The sequence below is a fragment of the Eptesicus fuscus genome, chromosome 3 (assembly GCF_027574615.1).
Source record: "Eptesicus fuscus isolate TK198812 chromosome 3, DD_ASM_mEF_20220401, whole genome shotgun sequence".
Taxonomy (NCBI): Eukaryota; Metazoa; Chordata; class Mammalia; order Chiroptera; family Vespertilionidae; genus Eptesicus; species Eptesicus fuscus.
In genome coordinates, this window is record NC_072475.1 from 21890009 (window position 1) to 21916108 (window position 26100).

Below are 26100 nucleotides of genomic sequence, written 5' to 3' on the forward strand. Positions count from 1 at the left end.
TATGGTCCTGAACCTCCTCATGTACATTCTGTGAGCCAACGGTTGCTCTCAAAGAATCAATTTCTCCTTGTATAAACATGCGTCGCTTAAAATGGTGGGAGTTCTTGTAAGCACTTTTTTTTTTTTTTTTGGTTAATCCTCATCTGAGGATATTTTTCCATTGATTGTTAGAGAGTGGAAGAGAGAGGGAAAAACAGAGAGAAACATTAATGTGAAGGAAACACATCAACTGGTTGCCTCCTGACCAGGGCCCAGGCTGGGGAAGAGCCGGCAACCAAGATATGTGACCTTGACCAGAATCGAACCCAGGATCCTTGACCAGAATTGAACCTGATGCTCTATCCACTTAGCCAAACCGCCTAGGGCTCGTAAACACTTCAAAAAATACCGTATTTCTTTCCGTTGAGCAAAGGTTCTGAATATTAGCTCTCAAGTCTGGGGGACACTGGAGGGGCACAAGGAAAGGCACCTAACACTCAAGGCAGGACTGTGAGCGCGGACAAGGGGAGAAGCTGTTTGAGCTGCAGTAGGTCGAGGACAGAAGGTCTCCATGGGCAGGAGTGAGTGCGGAAGACCTCATGGGGAAGTGGAACCAAACTGGAGTCTGGGAGAAGGGCAGCCTTCGATGGGAAGAGAGGCACAAAAAGGGCATTCTAGAAGGTAATGATAAAGGTTACTGAGGTACCGCTTTTGGAAGGAAAAGGCAAAAATCACCCTTGACATTCCTTTACGTTTCTTTGAATTCGCCATGATATGCTGTGAACACTGTAATTCTCATCTACGCTAAAATTTGGGGTCCATCGGAGTACATTGAAGAAAGAAATGAAGGGAGCTGGTATCTGGGCATTTACACTACAGTGTTCTAAGAATTGTCATGGACCTAGAAGGGGGTGGGAAACTGGGTAGTGAATTTTATTTTGTTCTTGCCTATCCTCAAGATTTATTCCATTGTGCCTCTGTCAAATCCTTACATACTGCATATTTAAAGACGTTGTTGCTGTGAGGATTAAACAATATGGCAGCAAAAGACCCTAGCATAGAATCTGTCACGTAGTCATGATACCATTGTAATTAGAAATGCAGCGAAGGGGAAGGCCAGACACTGTAGGCATGTCATTTGGGCAGCTTCACCAGGACGCTGCAACTTTGCACTCCCCAGGGAACCACTGGCCCATTTCCCCCGCAAAACACTGGGGGAAGGGATCCCACAAAGGGGCGATAGACTCATGCCCAGTAAAGTTGGGATGACAGAGGGAAGGTACTTGCTTGTCAGTCAAACTTGGGGACAGAGATCTTCGACCAGAATGGGCGTGGCCACTGAAAGCATGCGAACATTTGAGAACACTTAATCTACCAAACAAAGGAGTTCGCTCCCTTGGCTCTTGGTGACTCTTGGCTCTCAGGGCTCTGTTGGTCCTGCTTCCAAGCATATGCCTGAAAGGCCCTCAGCCATGCAGAATGGACAAACGGACTGCTGTGGGAAACACAAGCTCAGCTAGCCTGACGCTGGACTGGACCCGGCTGCAATGGAATGGAAAGAAACGCTGGTCACTGGCTCTGTTTTAGCTCTACTGAAGCCCCAGCTACTTTTTTTCTATGACTGGACTAAGGGAAACAGAACTTTGGAAGCCCAGTGGTGTAATTCCACGGAAATAACGTTTTCATCATATCTCATTCTCCCTGTGTGAGTCTCCGAAAATTCCTTTTCTCAGGATATTGCAAGAAAACCCACCCCCCTGTAAGCAATAGGGAGAGCTGAGGCCCTCTCCCCTCCATGAACAGTAAGAGCTAATCAAACCTATAGACACAGCCTTCCTTGAAAAATTGTAGAGAACTTAGCTCCCTGCTCTCTACAATCTCTATTGTGGACTCAGTACAGAGGCATCATGCTTAAGCTCCCGGGCAATGCCTTCAGAGACTGTATATGACCCAGGGTTAGGTTCATATGTGACTACCAGGATGTCAAGATGGGAACTCTGGAATGACAGGTTGCAAAGGGTCTCAGAGTTTGAAAAGGGTCTTTGCAGGTCATGTTACTTGTCTATACATTAGGGCCATAGACTGACTCAAATTCCTGGCTCTCCTTTGTCATCCAACTCTTTGATGTTCATTGCATGAAATTTAGGATAAACCAAAACTCTGGGGCCATTCCAAGGAGGCAGATTTCCTGGAGCCATTCTACTGTGAACATGCTCTCCGAATTCTATTTATCATTCATTCTCCCACACACAATGTGTGTTTTTGTAATCTTCACCTGATGATATATTTTTATTGATTTTTTTTTTTAGAGAGAGAGGAAGGGAGAGAGAAAGAGAAACATTGATGGGTTGCTATTGAATCTGCAACTTAGGCATGTGACTTGACTGGGAATAAAACCCACAACCTTTATGGGATGATGCTCCAACCAACTGAGCCACCCTGCTAGGGCCATACAATGTTCTATTTTTTCCCCTTCCATCTGCCATCTCTTTCCATTTATACCTAAGTCAGAAATACACCTATCCAACTGGTTTTGTCTATAATTTACCTTTCATTCTCCTTTTTAAAATGTTTTCCAGGCCTAACTCTTAAAAGCAGAACAAAAATAAACACAAAATCTCACCACTACTACCACCATCACCACCAAAACAACAAAAGAACATACCACCCATTTAACCAAGCAAGAGGTTTGGGAAAGTTTTAATCACACACTTTTGTTAAAACTGTTCTTATAAACAACTTCCCCCCATTCCCCCACCATGGCTTTGATGACTTTGGCTAGGGTTTGAAAGATGGATCTGAGGGAACTGTCACCCCTGCCCCTCAGGTCCCCACCTTGGCCCTGGACTTGGAGCTGTGCAGGTGCTCTATCTCCCTTCCCTCTGCTTTCCCCTTCGGCTTAGTCTAATACCCTACATTGATGACCTTGAACCTGCCTCATTGAATTTTCCCATTGCCCTCCTTCCTCCCTACCTTTTCTCATTACTCCCATTTACTTCCAACCCCAATTTTCTTTCCACAATTTTCATCCCTCAAAGTTTCCATCCCCAATTGGGGCCTGAGCTGAACCTCCTACTAAGACCACCTGTGACAAACTGTCCCCAACTCTGAATGTGCCTGATTAGAGCAGTCTCCCTGGTGCCACATGCCTTTGGCAAAGGCACCTTTGAGTCTCTGATCAATGGCTTCTCAGCCAGTGCACAGTTGTTGGAAGTCTCCTTCCCCAGCTTCCCCCAGGTCCTGGCAGGCAAATGGTTCAACGGATAGTGGCTCACACAATGGATAGTGGTTCAAAGGCTCACACACCTTTCCCCCTATCTTAACTCCTTCTCTTTTCCAATCCACAGTTGCTGTTATCCCCCTTCTGCATCCCTAGAATTAATTTCAAAATCTAAACTCTGCTTAGCTGTCCTGTTCGTTAGCCTTTGTTGTTTTATTATTTAGATGTAAACATTTTTTTCTAAAACACAGGAACAAGAAAGGTGCCAGTGTGCTTACCTGATGCATCTAATAAAGCTCACCCCGTTAATTCAGAGTCATTCTGCACAAAGAAGGCTCCCGTCTGCTTTAGGTTTTCCTTCTCTCTAGGATGCTAATTGTTTTTCTTTTCATTATCTGATAGCTTTGGCCTGAAGTCTAAAATCTGGCCTGCTGGGCTATGTGTCAGATTTGTAAATTAGATGACATATGTTTTGAATTTTATCATCTTTAATTTTCTTTCAAGCTCTCTTCATTTATTCATTTCCCCTCCAATTGTAAGGATCAGACTTTGCTGGATGCTTTAGACAAAAGCGTCGACCTTTCTGCTTTTGGGGGGCACAGATTAAAATTTCTGAAGTTACATGGTCACAATGAAGGCTATTCAGGGAAAAGATGTTGGGAGAGAAGCCTTAGCAACCATCCCAGAGAGGATGAGCGGTTACCACAAAAGGCTGGCTGTCCACATCAGCGTTTTAAAGTTCCCACCGAATAATTATAATCGATTAGAAGGAGATTGACAGAGAAGGTTGAACTGGGTGAAGTATTTTGAATTGAAGAGGTGGTGGCGATGGCAATGGTGGTAGTACGTGAGGTGACTAGTGACCTTTTATCTCTTCACATTTAATTATCCTCTTTGCTTTTTTCTTTTTTCTCAGAGAAATAATAAAGGGAAACTTCAATGCGTTCTCATACATGAAGACTCATTTTGATAGTGAGACTTTATGTTTTCCCCCTATCTACATACCTGCTAAATTCTTCTTTTCATGGGGAAATTGTTTATTGCTTATGGGATTGGACTTACTTATTAAGGATCAATTTATCTGTTAGAATGCCTAATGTAATACCCTTGTATAACATGTCTTCCCTTTATATAAACCTTTTTTCACACATATAATCTCACAGATGTCAGTTGGCCTCTTGCAACTTTGCATTTGTAGAGGCAATAGAGAACGGATGAGCGGCTGGCCAGAACATGTGCCTATGCGCTCACATCGGATCCAGATGTTAGTCATCGCTGGGAAGAAGAAATAGCAGGCTGGCTGTGGGCAGAATACAAAATGGCTCCCCCAAGCACCAGCTGTAGAAGCTCTAAACAAAATTTCCGAAACCACCCCATGGACATTGGCCAGCAGTGACTTTGTGTTTGCACATAAATGACAAATCACTCCTTCATGATGCTGGCCCTGGATTTCTTGGATGCTGCTGTGTTTGGGCTGTTGCTAGGCAGGTCATAGGTCTGTGAAAATGCCATTTTTGAATGGAATATATAGATAGCAGTGGTTTCCAACTAGGGGTGATTTATTAATGTCTGGAGACGTTTGTGGTTGTCATAACTGAAAGAGAGGGTTGCTATTAGCACCTAGTGGGTAGAGTCCAGGGTTGCTGGCAAATATTCTATAATTCACAGGACAGCTTCACAAACAAGTATTATCTAGTCCAAATTTTAATCATACCAGAAGCCCTGGTATATAGACATTTATATATTGAACCAGGTAACAACAGATTTTCATATGCACAACCAAAACTATGGTGTTAATAGAAAAGAGCACTTGCAATTTGTCTTCCTTAGATGAACAGTGGTTGTTGACCTTGATGACCGCTTTGGCCAGATTATACTCTCTGTTGTAGAATGGGTGAAGAGACCCTTCTAGATCGGCTTCCCTCTTGCTACCTCTTTTCTTAGTTATCAGCATCATCTTCCATGTGTATTCAGTCACTCAAACTAGAATCTCTGGGTTTTCATCCACTCTTCTCCCCTTCTCCTCACCACACCTCCTACTAGTGATCAATTCCTCATAATCCTGAGCTCTCTCTCATTATAATGATCTGCCCCAACTTCTTAAATTCCCCACCACTCACCACAATTGAAGGAGCCTATTGTTAAGGTTTCAGCACTAACATCCTGGTCGCTCTCTCTCTGGCCAGCCTGCTGCTCTTGCCAAATCCATTCAGTGCTCCATAACATTAGCCACTTCCTCATTCATCTAGTCCTTTGGTGAGAAAATATTTATTGAGTGCCTACTATATGGTCATTCCCTGGATTAAAATCTTCCCAAGCTTCCACGTTGCTTACAGGACAAACCCCTTGATGCAGCGTGTAAGACCTCTGATAACCTGCCTCTGACCTAACTTTTCGGCTTAGTCTAATACCCTACACTGATGACCTTGAACCTGCCACACTGAATCAACTGCTTTTCCTTAGTCCAGCTCACACACTCTTGAGCTCTTATATCCTTGCATGTGAGGAGTGTCCTTTCTATTTGCACTGTCCTTTCTACTCTTATTATTCATCCTGTATAACTTGCTGTAGTACCTACACAGATGCTTGGCACATGGACACTTCTCGATAAATATGGAATGAACTTAAATTTCACCTTCTCTGTGAAACACTCTTTAATTGCCTGGCTGTTGGTCAGTATGTGTCTCATGCTCCCTAGTTCATGGTATGCACTTCTGTGAAAACCCTGTCACATATTCTGACTGTGAACCCCTTGAGGGATGGTGTTTGAGAGTACCCTATATTTAGAAAAAGTTCTGGTAAGTGTCATAATTTATTTAGAAGTTACTCCAGGTTGAGGTAGTGGGTTGGGCTTTCTTTGGGAAGTTTAATGCCTACAAAAGAAAGTGTAGCTGCCTGTGCTCTGCCTTTATGGGTTCTCGACAGATTCCCGAGTCCACAGTAATCCCCGCTCACCTGCCACTTTGGGGCTTGGTGGTTTCCAGTTGTCGGGTAAGGAGCTTGGCAATGGCAGTGAAGCTGTTGCTCATGCGGAAGATGTCTCTGCTCTGAGGGCCCAGGAGGGAGGAGAATGTGTCTGTGATGCTCTTAATCTCCAGCAGGAGGATATGGTGAAAGGAGTGTTCCATGTTGGCCAGCTGACTCACCAGAAATGGCAGGCAGCTCCTGGCTCTCTCCTGCCAAGAACAACAAAGAACATGTACAGGTGTTGGTGGGAATGTAAACTAGGACAGCCACTATGAAAACCAGTATGGAGGTTCCTCAAGAAATTAAAAATAGAGCTACCATATGATCCACCAATCCCACTTCTGGGAATATACCCAAAAGAAATGAAATCATTATCTTGAAGGGATAGCTGCACTCCCATATTCATTGCAGCATCATTCATAATATCTAAGACATGGAAACAAGTGTCCATTGACAAATGAATGGTTAAAGAAAATGCAATAGAATATTATTCAGCCATAAAAAATAAGGGAATCCTGCCATTTGTATTAACATGGATGAAACTGGAGGACAGTGTGCCAACTGAAATAAGCCAGACAGAGAAAGACAAATACTGCATGGTATTAGTTTTATGTGGAATCTGAAACAAACAAACACTCATACAAACTGAGACGAGAAAAGAGGTTGCCAGTGGATGGGGGAAGGGGAAAATAGGGAGCATAAAAGGGTACAAATGTTTAGTTATAAGATTATAAAATCTGAGGACCTCATGTATAACACGGTGACTACAGCTGATAACATTGTACTGTGTAATTGAAGTTTGCTAAAATATGTGAGGTGATGGATGTGTTAATTAACTCAATGGGGGAATCCTTTCACAATGTATATGTATATCAAGTCATCACATTATACACTTTAAATATCTTATAATTTAACTTGTCAATTACACCTCAACAAATCTGAGGGGAGGGGATGAGGAAGAACAATGAAGAACAAAGGTCTATATTTTAAGAGTCCCGGGACCTGCAGATGGCAGTACTATGGGAGTTTACTTAGAGAGCTAGCTGAAGCTAAACAGTGTTTCGTTCAGAGTGCCTCTGAATTGGCTTCTTTGAAGTTTTACTTTTTTCCTGATTTTCAGGAAAACTTTTTTAAAATAAAACTTTTTTTTCTGTTACTCCTTTCTTATAAATAGGTAAATAGTCTCATTGACCTATCTCACCCAGTCTACATCTCTCAACCACCATTACTAATCTGACCTCACACATCTACTTTTCCCAAGTTTGTGACTTTCTCTGGCCACTCTCCAAGTCTGTGCCTCACTAATTCTACCTGCACAGGAGAGGCCTGGTCAATCCTGGATCCAGCCATCTGCCTTGTATCAAACCGGTGTCCAAAGTTTACCTCCTCTCCACACGATACGTTCACTCATTTGTTTACTTAGGGTATCTTTCAATATGTTCCATAGTGCATGTGCCTGCTCAAACAAGTATATTGTATTACTTAGTTTTAATCAAGTTAACTTTCACAAATGATTTAAAAGAAACTGAAGATGAACAATGATGTGAACAATGCAGGCATGAGTGAATAACAAGAAAATGGCTTAGCTGACATGTTTCCTATACCTATCAAAACTCCTCAGCAGCCATAGTAGGAGGTGCCATAATTTTACCCAACATGACTAGAACTTATCCAAATTTTTTTTTAATTATCAAGAAAGTTACTTGAAATGCAAATGTGCACCCAACATAAATAATGATATACCATTAAAAAGTAAAAATAATTTTAAATATGGCTTATTTCATTTTTAATCCCTCTTTTAAAATCTTATTTTTATGTATTCAATATTTTTATAATGTTAGCGTAATAGAAAATATGTATAATTATAAATAAGTATATACATTGGAAGTTGATGCTCAAAATCCCAAGTGATAAATGTAAAGGTCGAAATTACTCTTCTAACCTGGAACTCCCTTTTACCCCTTGTTCTAGCATTTGATGCCTTAATTTCTTTCAAGATATAAATCTTGTCTCCACCATGAAGCTCTCCACTGTGCCCATTTCTGTCTGAATTTTCACTGTATTATAGATTATTTTTTAAAATCTTGTTTAGCACTTGATCATTTCTTTATTCTTGCTCTTATTTAGCTACCAAATAGGTATTACATGCCTACATATGCTTGTGCTAGATTCTAGATGACAAAGATGAATTGGTCTCTGCCTTTAAGAGACCCACAATCCCCCTTTCATTTATAATTCTCTAGTGGTTACATGTACCAGTCAAGTCTCCTAAAGGGGCTACTTCTCATATATCAGTCATCTGCCTGGCACAGAACTGAGCCTGTAGAGTCTACATCCAGTGTGTATGTCTCGGTTCATTATTTGACGCAATCTCACATGCCAAAATATGACCTGACAAATAAAGCATGTTGTTGCAAAGGAATCTGTGCTTTACAAGAAATATTTATTACAGAACAGATTTAAGTAGTGAAGTTCTCTACTCTTTAATACTTAACTTTATTTTCAAAGATTCTATGTACAATTGCACTGGATGGAACACATATTTTGGGGAATACACAGCTTGACAGCTAATTGAAGAGATATGTACTCATTAAAGGATTAAAATATTAGATAAATAAAAAATAAGACCATTGGAACAAGTTCCTGCCAGCCCATTTTCTATTTTTGACTCATACAATTGCCAGGTTACAGAAAGACACTTAGATGTTCATATATATATATATACACACACATATATATGTATCTATATATATATATATATATATATATATACATATATATATGTGTACACACATATATATATATGTATCTATATATATATGTATATATATATATAGATATATATATATATGTGTATATATATATGTTCATATATATATGTGTGTGTGTATATATATATATATATGTGTGTGTGTGTATATATATATATATGTGTGTGTGTGTATATATACATATATATATACACACACACACACATATGTGTGTCTATATGTATGTATATATGTGTGTATATATATATATATATATATATATATATATATATGTATATATATGAGAAATATGCTAATTAACTGGGACACCATAACATGTCGACCAGACAGGAGGTTGCGCACACAGAGTTGGGGTGGGGCAGCAGGGGCCTCTGCACACCTGCGCTGTGGGAGGTGCCTGATTAGCAGTGGTCATAGCTGCTTCAAGGGCCAGAGAGGGAGGCAGGGCCGGACCGGCAACTCGAGGGTGGGCTGTGCCGCACAATTTCGAATCACACACTGGGCTCCTAGTATATATATATTGCAACATAGAGTCTTTCATGCATGCAAGGGCTCCGAATGTGAATTCATAGTATGCAATGCATCTCAGGGACATTTTCCATTCCCCATTTAAAGGCAAAAGCTGGATGGGTCCCTACCAAGTGCTAGGCCCTATTATAGAAGCTAGGAACACAGAATTGAAGAAAAGACCTGCCATGATAATGAGGCAACAGATAATAAACAAAATGCATATGTAAAATATATAGTGTGTTGGATGGAGAAGTGTGCCTCAAAAAAAGATGGGGCAGGGAAGGTGTCAGTGTTAAATAGTGTCACCAGGTCAGATCTCACAGAGAAGGCGACACTTGAATTCAACAAGCTTTTATTTATTTATTTTTTATTTTTTAAAATTTCTTTATTGATTAAGGTATCACTTATTTGTCCTCATCCCCCATTCCCATCCCACACCCCTCCCCATGCATGCCCCCACCCCCCTGTTGTCCTTAACCACTGGTTAGGCTCATATGCATGCACACAAGTCCTTTGGTTGATCTCTCCCCTATATCCCCACCCTCCCCTACCCTCCCTCTGAGGCCCGACAGTCTGATCCATTCCTCCTTGTTTCTGGGTCTGTTCTTGTTCATCAGTCTATGTTGTTCATCATTTCCCCTAGATGAGTGAGATCATGTGCTCTTAGAAATACACTTATAAGAACCAAATCTAAACCCAACATTCTCAGTAACCACAGAGAATTACAGTAAAAGTCACCCTGGTCGATACAGGGAGGTCAGGAGATGTAAGAACTGGGACACTGGAGATGTGCCATTTTCCTACTGAGAATGTAATTTCAAATTTCAAGTAACTTCCTCAGCTTCTGATTCAGATTTCTCTTTAGCAATTTTTTTATGCCACATTTTATGTGCTTATCTAAGTGTCCCTATAATTTCATTAAGAATTCTCACCCTGGCCTGGTGGCTTAATAGGTTGGAGCATCGTCCTGTACACCAAAAGGTTGTGGGTTTGATTGCAGGTCAGGACACATACCTAGGTTTGGGGTTTGATCCTCCACTCTGGATGTGTACAGGAGGCAATAGATCATTCTCTCTTTCTCTCTCTCTCCATTTCTTTCTCTAAACATATCCTTGGGTGAGGATTTAAAATAATAAAGAATTCTTTTCATTATAAAAATTAGCAAGCCCTTTCTTTAGAGCATTTGTCTTCCTAAAGGTGAAGATGGCTGTGTGAGTATTTGCTGAAAACAACATAATTCTGAATGATCTTCTGGCAGGCAAATTGAGCTGAAGGGAAAATTAATCACAGTGCAGGAACAAGAAAAATCATGGCTCTGGAACTAACATATGAAACCAAGCCAACTTCACATGGTTTGTTCTGAAACCTTGGAACATGTCCATGTACCTCTCAGGAGTAACAGATATAATTTGGGATTAGAAAGTGTGATGTTAGGGTAAGAAAGGGGTTAGGAGATTCTGATTTCTTTCTTGGCTCCATAATATTTTGTCTCAGGAGCCAGTGATTGCATTTTTTCTGCTTTCAGTCACCTCATTGTGGGGACAGGGTCAGAGAGGGAGGGAGAAGGAGAGAGAGATAGAAACATCAATGATGAGAGAGAATCACTGATTGGCTGCCTCCTGCATGCCCCCACTGGAGATCAAGTTCAAAATTGGGCATGTGCCCTTGACTGGAATTGAACCCAATACCCTTCATTCCCAAGTTGATGGTCTATCCACTGAGCCAAACCACCTAGGGGAGTATACCTTAATTGCAGACCTAGCCTCATCTCTTCTGACATAAATTGATTATTTATTATTAAAATAATAATAGCTAGTCTATAGAGGGCACTTAATCTAAGTGACAAGTCTATTCTATATGTTTTAAAAATGCAAAGGACCTAAATAGACCTCTTTTAAAAGAGGACATACAGAAGGCCAAGAGACATATGAAAACATGCTCAAAGTCACTAATCATCCGAGAGATGCAAATCAAAATGACAGTGAGGTACCATCTCATACCTGTCAGAATGGCTATCATCAACAAATCAACAAATGACAAGTGCTGGAGAGGATGTGGAGAAAAAGGAACCCTTGTGACTACTGGTGGGAATGCAGACTGGTGCAGCCACTGTGGAAAACAGATTGGAGTTTCCTCAAAAAATTAAAAATGGAACTCCCATTTGACCCAGTAATTCCACTTCTAGGAATATATCCCAAGAAACCAGAAATACCCATCAGAAATGATATATGCACCCCTGTGTTCATAGCAGCACAATCTGCAATAGCTAAGATTTGGAAACAACCTAAGTGCCCATCAGTAGATGAGTGGATTAGAAAACTGCGATACAGCTACACAATGGAATACTATGCTGCTGTAAAAAAGAAGGAACTCTTACCGTTTGCAACAGCATAGATGGATCTGGAGAGCATTATGCTAAATGAAATAAGCCAGTTGGAGAAAGACAAATACCACATGATCTCACTCATTTGTGGAATATAATGAAGAACATAAACTGATGAACTAAAATAGATCCAGAGACATAGAAGCATCAAACAGACCATCCAATCTCAGAGGGAAGGCCGGGGGGGAGGGGTTGTGGGGGAATAAGAGATCAACCAAAGGACTTGTATGCATGCATATAAGCATAACCCATGGACACAGACAGTAGGGGGTGAGGGCATGTGGTGGGGGGTGGGAACAATCAGGGAGAGGTCAATCAGGGAAAAGTCAGAGACATATATAATACTTTAAACTATAAAGAATTAAATAAAAAATATATTTATTTCCATATTTCTCCCAATAATACTATGAGGTAAATCCTGTGATCAGTGCCATTTCACAAGGGGGAAACTGAGGCACAAATAGAAAATCAACTTGCTCAAGGTCACATTGCCCTCTCTGTCTCTATAGCTGTGTCCTCATTGGCTATATACCCCAGCACCTCCTGTCAAAAATTCTAAACTCACCCATGCTCATATTTTTCCACTCCTTTTTTCTTGTTCATTATCAGTTATGTGGTCCTTTCATTTGATTGTTTTTGATTTAGTAATATAAACATTATAAAACTAGAGGCCTGGTGCACAAAATTTGTGCACGGGTGCGGTCCCTATTCCTGGCTGATGATCAAAAGCATGAGTGTCTGGTGTGGAAGGGCATGTCCCAGCTGATTTCTTGGGCCCTGGGCAGCATCTGGGCCCCCAGGCCCCAAGCGCTCCCCTCCACCTGAGTCTTAGTGCCCGAGTTCCCACATGGAGATGCAGTGAGCATGGCTGCAGGCCAGGGCACAGCATGGGCCTCTGGGCCACCCAGCAGAGCCACATGGAAGCCAGGTGGGCAGTGCGCTCTCTCCCAGTCGGCCTTGCAGACTGGCTCCTGTGTGAACCCATGGGGAGCCCAACTGGCCCATGCGGTCCTGGCGGCTGTGGCCCGGCTCACCCGGAAGAGGCTGTGCGAGTATAGGGCAGGCTCCTTGCAGGTGCCTGGCACCTGAGCGCCTGCTGCTGGTGCCGCATCGCTGAAGCCCACCATGTTCCATGCCGCCCCCTGATGGTCAGTGCACATCATAGCGAGCGGTCGAACTCTCGCGGGGACAATTTGCATATTAGTCTTTTATTATATAGGATACTCTGTAAATACAAAAAAGACCAGCAGTTCTCAAACTATTTGATCGCAGGACCCCATTTACTCTCTATAGAAGACCCTCAAAAAGTTTCTGTTTATCTGAAGTATACCTATTCATATTTATCATATGTGAAGTTAATACTGAGAAGTTTAAGAAGTATTTCTGGAGACATTTTCAGTTGGTACAGCTGGGGAAAGGGAGAAAGTGCTGGCAGTAGGTATCTAGTGGGTAGAGGTCAGAGATACTGCTAAACATCCCCTCCCCGCCCAACCAAGGCTGAGAAACCCTAAGTTTTTTTTCTTTTTTCTGCAAGTATGTGGTGGGGAAGAATACAGCCATGAGTACAGTTTGGTGCCACTGCCTTGATTTGTGCTAAGGCACCAGCATCTTTACTCATTGTTGCTTTTGTCCTTTCAGTGCAAATGTTAACACAGTGAAAAGAGTCACTGATGTATGGGTGTTATTGTGAAAACAGAACCCCTAATGACCCCAGGAGTTCATGGACCACACTGAGAACTGATGAATTAAAATCAAGGGTCAGCAAACATTTTCTGTAAAGGACCAGACAGTGAATATTTTTGGCTCGGTGAGCTAAATGGTCTTTGCTGTGGGAAAACAGCTCCAGACAATAAGTCAATAAATAGGTGTGGCTGGATTTGGCCCACGGGCATTCATTTACTGACCCTTGAACTAGAGTATATGCTTGCAACATTGCCTTGGCCACTCCATTCGTTTTTATCAGTTTATTTGTTTTTAAAATACCGCTACTCTTATATCATGAAGCTCCTTTGTTATTCTTTGTCAGGATAACATAATGTAATTCAGAATGTGGCCAAACATGAAAGTGTGGGTGCCTGGTTATGACGACAATAATTTCCCTTTATTAAGCACCCACTGTGTGCCAGGTACTTGGCATATGCTTCCTCACTTAATCCTCACAACAACCTAGCAAATGAGTATCAGGATGGGTACTGATGTCAAAGGGCCAATCACCTGACCAAGGTCACACAGGTGACAGAGTCACAGTGACAGAGCAAGTCTGAATCAAGATCCGCCTGAATTCTGATTGTTTCCACTTGGCCTGGGCTGAAAAAGACCGTTTAGTGTAGCCCTGTGTGCTGCAACCTTCCTCTCTCTGGCACCCACGGCAGCATCACCAATTGATTATAGTGCTTTTTCTCGGCTGAACTTTCCCAAGACCCTTCTTCAACACTATTCTCCTTGTGAGGATATTTTAATGGCTGCACACCTCCCCTCCCCATTCCCATATAATGTGATTGAATTGGATGTGGTCCAGGCATGGGAATTTTTTAAACCTCCCAGATAATTTTAATTTTTGGTTCCAAATCTCTAAAATTTTGAGAATTTGCTGATTTAGGAAATGTAGATTTGGTCCTAAAATCCACACTTTCTTCTCTTCTATTCTTTATCAACTTGCAAACCAGTAGTAGAAAATAATACATTTAGCTGTTTTCATAAAATTATTTTATCCATCATCTGTTATTCTTGCTTTTATATTTTATTTTATTTGGGGGGGGGCACTGCTATTTATTTATTTTTAAAGTTTGTCTTTATTGTTGAAAGTATTACAGATGTTCCATCTTCCCTCCATTGACCGCCCCCCGCCCACCTCATTCCTGTCTCCTGCTTTTTTATTTTATAATGACAGAATCATTATATTTCTTCACAATGCAACTCTTTGAGAGACACTTGTGAGGGCCATTAAAAGTGTTAATCAAATGAGTTTGCCCTCAGCACTTTCTCAATGAAGCTTCGCCAGGGAAATGCAGGCCTCTTTAGGAGCCCTCAGAAGCCTGAGGGGGGTCAGTGCTGCTTAACTGCTTGGGGGTGTATTTATCCCATGAGTCTCTTTCTTTCTTTTTAAAATACTTTTTAAAATTGATTTCAGAGAGGAAGGGAGAGGGAGAGAGAGAGATAGAAACATCCATGATGAGAGAGAAACATCAATTGATGAGAGGAAGGGCTGCCTCCTGCACGCCCCCTACTGGGGATCAAGCCTATAACCTGGGCATGTGCACTTGACCAGAATCGAACCTGGGACCCTTCAGTCCTCAGTCTGACGCTCTGTCCACTGAGCCAAACCAGTGAGGGCATGAGTCTCTTCCTTAATGGTGGTGGGGTTACTAGCTCCAGAGCAAAAGTTGATGGGTTTGTGTGGCTCTCCCCCGCCACCCCAAGTCTTCAGCTTTGAGAAACTCTGGAGTAGAAAAGCCAATTCTTATCAATTTGTCCTGGAGTTTCCCCAGTTTTACCATTGAATGTCCCTTATCTTGGGAAACCTCTCAGTCAAAGGCAAATTGAGACAGTTGGTCACCCTACTCTAGAGTCTGGGAGTAGGTGGGGAATTATTTTACCTTAGATGACTCTGCTCAGTAGACTCCATCGCTGGTGAATATGATGATATATCATTCTGTGTGTGTGTGTGTGTGTGTGTGTGTGTGTGTGTGTGTACACACAGTCAGTTATCATTGTTCATGGCAGCTATGCTCTAAAAAGTCACTTCAAACACTGAATTAGTGGTACTGAAACATTGCTCCTAAGGGAAATATGTTCCTGCAAGCCTCTGGTCACACATTTTCATTGATACAAAGCCTTGTTTTATACGTGAATCTATGTAAAGACATCTTAATTAATATATGTTCTTAATTCATTAAAATTGAAGTCAAACCAACAGCACTATGTATGACTCATGCATGAATGAAGCTTGTGTATCACACCGATTTTCTCTGAGGCACATCACAGCCTCCTTGCACTTAAGAACACCAGAGAGCACTTTAACACTATACTTGTGGGGCATTTTAAACAGTGAAATAACCACCAAAAAGCACAGAAAAGAGGAAAATGTGGCAATAAATAGCCCCTCCCCCCCCCTCCCCCGCAAAGAACAGACAGTTGTTTATAAGAAGAGAGCTGAAAGAAGAAGGCCAAGCATTGACTTGTTGGACCTCAGCTGGGAACCTTGTGTCTGGTGACTCAAATTTTTCACTGCCCTGTGCCTGCCTCTGAATGACCCCAGAAGTGCCTCAAGTATTGATTTGGGGTCACAAACACATTTTAGCGAGTAGGTGAATTTGCAAATACGAAATCTGTGAGGTGGATAGGAAGAAAGATAGATGATAGATAGATCAACCTATTGATCTCAAATCTTCATGGATCTCCTAGAAAAGAGAAATTTCTGCTTTTATCTTGGTTGGTCAGAGTTGAAAGACATTCCAAACTGGAAAGTCATATCTACAGAGTTGAAAGATATTCTAAACTGTTAAGACATGGCTTTCCATTATGCCATTACTATCGTGTTGAGAATGCAAGTTCAGCTTTTCCGAGGTCAGATGGAGTGTGGTTTGAGTTTAGGTCTCCAGCACATCTTCCAGTTGGTCTTTCCCTCTACTTTCCACCACGAGCAGATGCTCTTGTTGCCTTTAAACTGAGGTTTTCCTCCTTTAGCAAGTTACTAAACAGTTGCTCCTTGGTATTTGAGGGGGATTGGTTCCAAGACCCCCTGCTGATACCACTTTAAAACATCTCTGGATTACCTAATACAATGGGCATGCTATGTAAATAGTGGTTATACTGTATTGTTTGTGGAATAATGACAAGGAAAAAAAGTTTGTACATGTTCAGTACAGATGCAACCATCGCAGGCCTAGCTACATAGTACACGTCAACAACAACGAAACACTTTTAAAATATATATATTTTTGATTCTTGGTTAGTTGAAGCCACAGATGCTGAACCCGCAGATGCAAGGGACTGACTGTACATCCAAATGCATGTGAGCTCTGTTTTTCATCCACATATTAATTCTCCTCATTACACATTATTTTGTATGCATGACCCAACTCGGGTGTGCAGATTGAAGAATGACCACAGCCATTTGCTTTTTGCAACTCAATTGTTCATAGCAGATAATGAAAACTGTGGGTAACATAAAATATTTTGAAATCTGTTTTTTATATTTCTTTGTTCTCCATAGAGAATGAGAGAGAGAGAGAGAGAGAGAGAGAGAGAGAGAGAGAGAGAGAGAGATTAGAATAATGCCACCCTTTTTAAAAAGGGATCCATTTGGTTTAGGACACAGAGTTTGGGAATGAGAACTATAATTATGAGAAAGCCAAAGAGAAACTTATCTGCAAATCCTTTTAAAATAGATCCTGATGTTTGGTACAACATTTATGAAGTGGTGTTGCTACTGGACATGTTGAAATCTGCTTCTTTTTGGAGCTACTTGTAACTGGGTGTTTGTTACCATTTTTAAAAAAACACCCCTAGAGTCTTTCTCTCACAATCCTCACAACTCAGTTCCCTTTAAGGAGCAGATGCTTCCAGGAGGGCAGACCTTTGGCTACTGGAGCCCTTCCTCCCCTGCTCTTCTTTGAACACTCCTACCATCTTTCTTTTTTTAAAAAAAAAAGGTCTCACATATTTATTACTGAACCATCCTACTATTGCAGGGGGTCGGGGGGAATCAACAGAGCAAAATCACAAGTCCATTAATTCTCCAATTAAAATGCCCCTACTGTCCAGACAGTAGCATCTTTTCAATCATTTAAAGGTGTAGGCAACCTGGATACAGCATAAATATGTGAGTCATCGCTCATGTGTGATTTCTCATAGGCCCAGTTTGGTTCTTCTCCAATGTCTCCTCTTCGAGTTGTACCTGATTTTATTACCAGTTTTCATCCGAATCCATTGGGGAATGGGCCGATTCTGCTTTTGTTTCTTGGCCAGGAACCTCTTGATCCTGAAAGTCTTGTGGGAAGACATGGTGAAGGAGAAGCGAACGCACGCACCTCGATGGCGGAGAAAGAGCACTCCTACCGTCTTTCAACCAATTCAAATGTCACGTCTTCTGCGAAACCCTTCCTGGCTCTCCCAGGAAGGTTGGTTGCTCCTATCTCTGTGCTCCTCAGGCCTCTGAGGTATCTCCATGACAGCTCTGACATCTTTGTCTGCAACTCATGCGTGAATTTGTCTCACTCTCCCTGGTGTGCCCCTCAAAGGTGGGGCATGTCATGTTCATCTCTGTACCTTCAGTGCTTAATGTGTTGCTTGGCATCATGTTCATTGTTGAAAATCACTATTGGCAAGTAAGAGACTAGTGAGGCAAGTAAGACTACTGGCTGTTCAAATTGTCAATAAGCATGAAAGATTTTCTTTGGCTAAATATTCACAAAGGAAAATCCCACCCTCAGAGAACGGAAATGTGACAATACCCTAGAAACCCTCACAGCTGAGCCTCTTGTCTGAGCCAGGTCCCTGTGGTAGTCACAGGGGGGTGCTCAGGAACCTTCATATATTTGAATCCTGGCACCTCGACAGGCCAGTCATGGACTTTGAATGGATTAATAGTAGCACCTGCCTCATAGAGTGGCTGTGAGGATTCAGTAAGTTTGAAACAAAGCGTTTTAGAACAATGCCTGGCACATGGGAATGCTAAATAAATGTTACCTACTTCTACTTGAGTGTCAAATACTAAATGCCAATGCAGACATATTTAAATTATCACAAAAACTAAAAGCAGGCTGTCTCAGAAGCAATCTAACCCCTTAATTTTTTTCAGTTGACAAATTTTGTGAATTGATAAAGGTTGGGAGCTATAGAAATGACCAAAGATCCCAAACTAGCTCAATATAAGCAAACATGGACTAGTTATTTTGGTAACTTGCCAAAAAGTTTACCTAGATGTGAAATACACTCATTTTACTGTGAAAGCCTGTTTCCTTTTTATTTTTTTTTTAATGGAACATGATACATTCAAAACACTATATAACAAGATTTTCTTAGTGACCTGAACCCAATTTTAACTTATTATCTATAGATAGCTAGATCTTTTTCTTATTGCAATTATTTCCCAATCTTCTTCAATCTTTTTTAGTGTCTGAAGTAAAAATATTAAACTATTATAACATTTTTAATTCCATAAAATGCTATTGGATTAGGCAAGGCAGCAATGACCAAGCTATCCAGTCATCTATAAATTCTAAACTCGCTACAGACTGATTCATTTGCCTGTCAGCATAACTATTATTGCTCGTCTCACATTCAGTGCTTATTAGCATATATCTAGTGACATATGATCTCGCTCATCTAGGGGAAATGATGAACAACATAGACTGAGGAACAAGAACAGAACCAGAAGCAAGGAGGCATCGATCGGACTATCGGGCCTCAGAGGGAGGATAGGGGAGGGTAGGGGGAGGGTGGGGGGGAGGGGGAGAGTTCAACCAAAGGACCTGTATGCATGCATATAAGCCTATCCAACGGTTAAGTTCAACAGGGGATTGGGGCATGCGTGGGGAGAGGGGTGGGATGGGAATGGGGGGATGAGGACAAATATGTGACACCTTAATCAATAAAGAAATTAAAAAAAAAAAAAAAGAAAAAAAAAAAGAAATTTCATTCTCTAAGAATTATGCTACCCAGACAAGGATATGCACTTCTACTCTTAAAATATTAGTATAAAAACATATGCAAAATACTTGTACAGTAAGTAGTCATCAAATGTTGTTAGCTTATCATATTCAAAAGCTAAGATTTACTAATTCTTTAACAGAACACTAAGAGGGCAAGCTCCCTGAGATCCCTTTTTTGTGGAATAAAGTAGAGATTAAATAAACAAAAACACATTGTTAAAGTCTCTCTTAGGCAGATAAACCTCTAGTTTTGAGCTGATTTTTAAAATAGCAGTCCAAAAAGCCACAGCCCTCAATTCATTCTTTTATCCTCTGGTCATGCCTCAATTTTTTAATTGAACATATTTTTCTTCCCATTGATAAACAAAAATGCTCTTAGAATTTAAACATATTTACATATTCTAAATGATTATTTAATCAATGTAGATGGAATAAGTTTCCATTCTTTCCTTATTATTTTTTATTCAGTTTCATGATTTCAGGAACTCATAGATTCTGTGGGCACATGGGAGAGTCATAAATCATGCCTAGTAGAACAATACTGTCTAGGCAAAACAATTTTTAAAATAAGTCCCAGTAATAAAAGTCAAAAAACAGCTGATGAAAACAGATGTATCCTTTGTTTTGAATGAGCTCAAATTTTGTAACATGGCAAAAATTAAGGCTCTATTGGACTCAGTTCAACTCTATGCCTTTGGCACAGAATGCTAAAGTAAACCCCACCCTTGTAAAAAAAACCTAAAAAACCCACACAGGTATAATTTTTGTATTTATAAAGCAATAATGGCTTTCATTTAAATATGGAACTTACTATGCCTTCCTCAAAAAAGATGTTTGAATGAAATTGACTTAGGTTTTAAAATAGAAATCAGGGAATGTGATTTGCTATTTGCTATTTGAGGCAATAATGTAACCAAATAAATTATGCTTTAAGCATGATTTATATTTTTAAGGGGCAGAAAACTGGACATGGTCTGCTGTCAAATAAAATTTTCCAGTTTAAGATCATTCTCCTTAAAATAGCATTTAGTGCAGCTGCACTTATGTTTGAAATCTCAAATCTCTCTCCATTTGTGCTGAGAGCGTATTTCCCAGCCTCTTTTATTTGTATTGACTCCCAAATACTTAACAGACCTCAAAGCTTGAAGAAGTCCATCTAATTTGAACTTTGAACATAGTGTTATTTTGTGGTTTGATAAAAAAATTTGAACGTCCCATAGTTCAGATTTACTCTAAAAAACTGGGGGCTTGGGAACTTAGCCTCTTAAAGGCAAATCTTTTGTGTGGGCTCAAGGGTCCCAGGATGAATTATACGGAGCCAGGATTTCTTCTTCCTCCACAGCATTGGTCCCCTCATGTAAATGACCTCTGGTTGATTATCCTGAACAATGGTTCCACTATTTCTTTTGTTTCAGTTAAGCAAACGTTTGAAAGACCATTGGGGACTTTAGCATTGGAACATTTCTAGAGAACTCAAAGAAGCAGCCCATCTTTAATTACACAATATCTGTTTAGCAAATGTGGGGTAATCACAGAATGATAGAGAAAAGTAACCACAGAGCTTGTGGCCCCAATCATGGAAAACGATTCTGAAGAAAGATGCTGATTATGGGTCAAAAAAGGAAGAAAGGAAATAGGAAGGAAGAAAAAAGAAAGAAAAAGAAATTGTGTTTGAACCTTCTGCCAGGAAAAAAAATGTACTTTGTGCTTATTAACAATATGGTAAGACTTAACTTAGTCGAACTATACATCAGCTACAATTGAACTTTCCATAATTTACTCATTACATTACATAATTTACTCATTATATAATTAAATACAAGATGCCTATCTTTCTTTGCACCTACTTATTTTAAAAAAGAAATTGCCAGATTTCTTTTTCCATGGTAGTTGAGATGTAACTTCCCAAATATGTTAGACAGAAATATCTGGAAGGGTATTATTTCATTACTTATAAGGGAGAATGAAATGGAAAAATACAGTTTGCAAAATTGTAAACCTTGCCCGAGATTGGCAATTTCTTTAGCTAGGGGAGTTTGATATAGTTTTGGGGGTTTTTTTGGGGGGAGGGTTGGTACCTTAACCCCCCTTCCCCTCCCAATCTCTCCAATGCTCCCTTTCTTTGTTCCCGGATTTTGCCTTGGATTAATGTGTGGTTTTTTTTGTCACAGATCAACTATGTTTTCATTGTGAACTGCCTTAACCGCTTGCTGGAAGTAAGTAGGGCATAAATAAATAAGTAAATAAAAATAATGAAACATTTGCAACTAATAGGATGGGGTTTTGAAGGTATGTCTGGCCAGGGTGTGCTCAAATGAGGAAGTTTAAAATATCCTAGCCTGGAGAAAGCAATTAATTACCTTACAAATTACTTCCCACTCATCAGTGAGCTCACTTTTATGTAAATGGTGGGAATAAAGTAAAATGACCTTTTAGGTTTTCTAGATAGGGTTGTGTTGAATTCTTAAATGGACTCGTGGTTTATCTTAATCCTTCCAGGCTGCTATCACAAAATATCACACACTGGGTGGCTTATAAACAGCAGGCATTTATTTCTCACAGTTCTGGTGGTTTGAAAGTCCAAGATCATAGTGCTGGCAGATCTGGTGCTTGGCTCCACGGAGGGAGGGGGCAAGGGAGCTTTCTTGGGGCTCTGTTATAAGGGCACTAATCCCATCCCTGAGGGCTCCCCTCTCATCATCTAATTACCTCCCAAAGCACCCGCTCCCCTCCACCTAATACCTTACCTTGGGGTTAGCTTTCAACATATGAATGGGGAGGGGGCACATTATAACATAGCATGGTTTCATCTTGCCATTTCTCAACAGAATAACAGAGGAGTCAGGTCATTATATCTACTGTTTCCGTTGTATCTACTGTACAGGTTCATTAAAATCTATACATCTTGACTTCAAGGTCATTGTCACTTTCTAAGGGAACCTGATTCCTCCTTTCCTGCCAATTTAATTTGAACCTACCAGGCATAAGAAGGAGTTGGTAACCAAATAGTACTTTAGGGATGTGGAGTTGTTGTAGAGAAGATGGGTTCTGGGAAGCGGTTTTTGGGGGGAGGGGGTGACTGTTTATTGAAAGACAATCTTGCTTTATCCAGTTCACTTACATGGAGGTAGTTGCTTTGGTTTGTCATAGCCAAAAAAAAAAAAAAAAAAAAAAATGCCTGCCGATGTGGGCAGCTGGAAGTAGCAGACTTATACCAAGTGATTTAAATCTGAGGCCTGGGGCAGGGTGTATGTGGGGGTTAAGGACTGCAGCTGCCATCTTAAAAGAGCAGCGGGATTTGAGCTGGAATTAGCAACTACTTCACCCACTAGACCCTTCTGTGGCCAACGGCCAGCTGTCCTTTCTGGTGATTCATTCACTTCTCGAGCTCAAGGCTGGAAGGGGCAGTCACTAGGTGGAAACTTCCTGCTTTGCTTGGGGCACGCACAGGCCTACTTCCCTCACAGATCCTGGTGTGAGAAAGTCAGACTGTGCCCCTCTGCAGACAGGAAGATCAGACAGGTGGGAACCAGGCTGACCACTCCTGGCCTGCACCCTGAGGGACAGCTGGCCGGGCAGAGGCTCCTTCTAGGCGCCACTGCGGTGTCATGGGGCTCGCCTAGCTGCCTGCTCGCGGAGGACCTGGGAGCCCTTTGCGGAATTGGTCAGTTGGTCTCAATTACAGTTGATAATTATAAGACACTGTCGAGAATTATTGCAACATGTAACTTCTGTAACCATTTACTACTCTAGGGTTGCAACTATTTGTGGGGACTTTCTGTCCTTTTACTGGGCTCTTTTAGTTTCTTAGGAACTGAAGGGCATAGTATTCACTTACTTGTCTGCGCTATTATGAACAGAAACAAAATACTGCTCCTGGTCACCTGGGTACCAGTGATGAATACATTTGGAGAGAGAAGATAGAAGACAGGAACTGCCTGAGAGTCAATGAGGAGTTTTCATACTCTGGCCCAGTCTGCAATCCAGTGTGCCTTCTATAGAGACTTGGTCCTAGAGAGGACTTGACGATTAAGTTGGAATCATTTGTTTGTACATCTCCCTCATCCCCATTCACTGTGAGTCCCTCTAGGGACTCCTCTGTGTCCCCATCACCAGCACTGGGTGCTGCACCTAAAAAGAATCAGCAGCTTAACCCGGTGTCACTGAAGAAAGGAGGATATGAAATACCAGCAGTTATTTGAAAGCTTATTTTGTACTAAAATGTTTTCCTTTTTCTTTATACTGTGCAAGAGGCCTATTGCTAGTATTATTTACAGTTAGCATGTAACCTTCTTATGATATAAAAAACAAAAAAAGCTATTTTTATTTGGGATTTAAAAAATTGTCCCTAACGGATGACAATTCTACAGTACCAAGCAGTAGCTGCCTGGCACCAACCAAGGCTTGAGAAAAGAAATCCCCAAAGTTACTGAGCCTACCAAAGTGTGTACTAACTTTTACCACCTTTGGGGGACATTGTGGTTTGCACTCACAGGTCCTTCCTCCTATAGCATGCGGCCCAATTCCTTTCGTCTTGATTTGCGAGTTAAGGGCACAAATCGTCTGCACAAATGGTCTCTCGGGCTCCTATTTTGCAGGATGTTTTCCCACAGCCAGGATGAGGACAGTGATGTGGCTTTCGGTTGCCTTTGTCGTTCTTTTCCTTTTCCTCCCAAAAGTGCTTTTGTGCAAGGCCTGCCGGATGTCACAGAAACGCGACCTGGGCAAGATGTGTGTCACTTCTTTACTTGAAAAGTGTCCAGGTCTCTGAGCCCAGAGAGGATGTAATAAACCCGCCCTGGTGCTGGGCCAGCGTCTCCCAGCCGGTTAGGAAAACAAGGCAGAGGGCACAGGATTTGACACCCACCCTGGCGGCGGCTGCACCCAGAGGGCACGCCATCTGATTCTCCACAGGTGCCGGCTGCTGGTCTCCAGCTAAGGAAAACAACGGGCCACAGCATCCTCTCTGTTTCCACCACACAGGGCTGCTGCCTTGTCGGTCTGGCATGGGGCAAAACACGGCTATGAAGAACATGCTACAAACCAGTGTGCCTTCCATTGAAACTTGCCCTAATGAGGATTGGACTCTTAAACTAAAATGGTTTCAATTTGTTTGAGACTTAAGTAGACGGAGAGAACACATGAATTCAATTCAGCCTCGCAAAAAACTCAAAGCCATTTCTAAAACGTCTCTTTGCCACATTGACCTGTGTTAGGAATGAGGGCTATAATGACTCCGGTACCCAAACAAGTGGGCCGAGACCACATGCACAGCTGAGAGAGACTAATGAGTGGAGGAAATAATGAGAAAAACAAAAGCCTCTAGAATATAGACATTCTGTTTCAGTTCTCCATGGACAAGAAACGTCAGTCTGGCCTACATTCAATTTAAACCTACTTCATGTTTAGTTAATGACAGTTTGAAAAAAAAAATGGCTGCAAACTTATGTGAGCTGTTTTTATAGGTGGGGAGCTAGGGACCACCTGCCCTTTATGAAAAGTAGTGCACTCCCAGTGCATCTCAAAAAATGGGCCTATTTTAAATTATGAAATTTTTACAAAATGTGGCTTTATTATTGTGTTTGTTACTCTTAGTCCCCGTAGGAAAAATGCTCTGCAATACAAATATAAAGCAGATACACATTCCACTCTGAGAAAAAAAGACCTACATATACTAGTTATTTTGTAAAAATAGAGAAAGGATATAACCAGCTCTGCTTCACACCTTTAATGATACATGCGGTTACCTATGCTACCTCATTTCTTCTTCTGTCTGGCCTTATTTTGACTTGTCCCATGCATATCCATCTATTCAGCCTCTTTCTTGGGAGAAAAAGGGAAAAGCATGCCATGAACTTGGTTGCTGTCCTCCCTAATTTGTGTGTTAGGCTTAAGTTTCAGCCCAAATACATGCAATGAGAAAGCCTTGGGCAACGCTGGGAAAGGAAGTAACAAAGTGAAGTGCTGACATTTATTGAATGTTTCCCAATTGCCAGACACTGTTTTACATGGTTTAATTCATTAAATCCTCACAACAAGTCTATGAGATGACTAAGACTGCTATTCCCATTTTACAGATGAGGAAACTGAGTCAAGAGACGTGATGAAACTTGCCCAAGGCCACCCAGCTGTTAAGTGGCTGAGTCAGGATTCAAGTCTGACTCTTGATCCCAGCCTCTTCGTCACCGTGTTGCACTGTATGGGAGCCCCCACAGTAAGCAAGATCATTCATGTGATGGATTCTTATACAGACATAACCTAGGTGGGGATCACTGCTCAGTACATTGATGAGTGTTCCTCCTTGGAGCTGCACTTCCCCAAGTTTGATGTCTGCTGAGGCCTCATCCATGAAAATCTCTTTCATGATCCAATATCATCTTTCCCTTATGTCATCTTCCAAGGAGCCAGAATCTTTGAGAATCATAGATGGACATGCCTCATCACATGCTTTCTGGTTAATGACTCCATGTCTCCTGTCAAACTCATCTCTCAGCTATTAGGTAACAGAGATAAATTGTGTAGGCTCTGAAGTATCAACAGTCCTCTTAATATTTTTTCTCCTTTCTCTTAAGTGATAATTATGTCTCCAAAAAGAAATAAGCAAAGACTTGATTC

The 26100-nt window shown here is 41.2% G+C and overlaps 2 protein-coding genes across 3 annotated transcripts in view; both read right to left on the bottom strand.

The window, feature by feature from the left end:
• Positions 1-26100, bottom strand: part of VEPH1 (ventricular zone expressed PH domain containing 1) — a 194730-nt gene that overhangs the window by 100275 nt on the left and 68355 nt on the right. For both annotated transcript variants that reach the window (XM_054713669.1, XM_054713668.1), the window contains exon 6: positions 6155-6375. In XM_054713669.1, the coding sequence (XP_054569644.1) occupies positions 6155-6375 (221 nt within the window). The remainder of the gene's footprint in view (positions 1-6154; positions 6376-26100) is intronic.
• LOC129148557 (60S ribosomal protein L39) lies at positions 17540-17875 on the bottom strand. Its single transcript, XM_054713672.1, has one exon. The coding sequence runs from the start codon at positions 17834-17836 to the stop codon at positions 17681-17683; it is 156 nt and encodes a 51-aa protein (XP_054569647.1). The 5' UTR covers positions 17837-17875; the 3' UTR covers positions 17540-17680.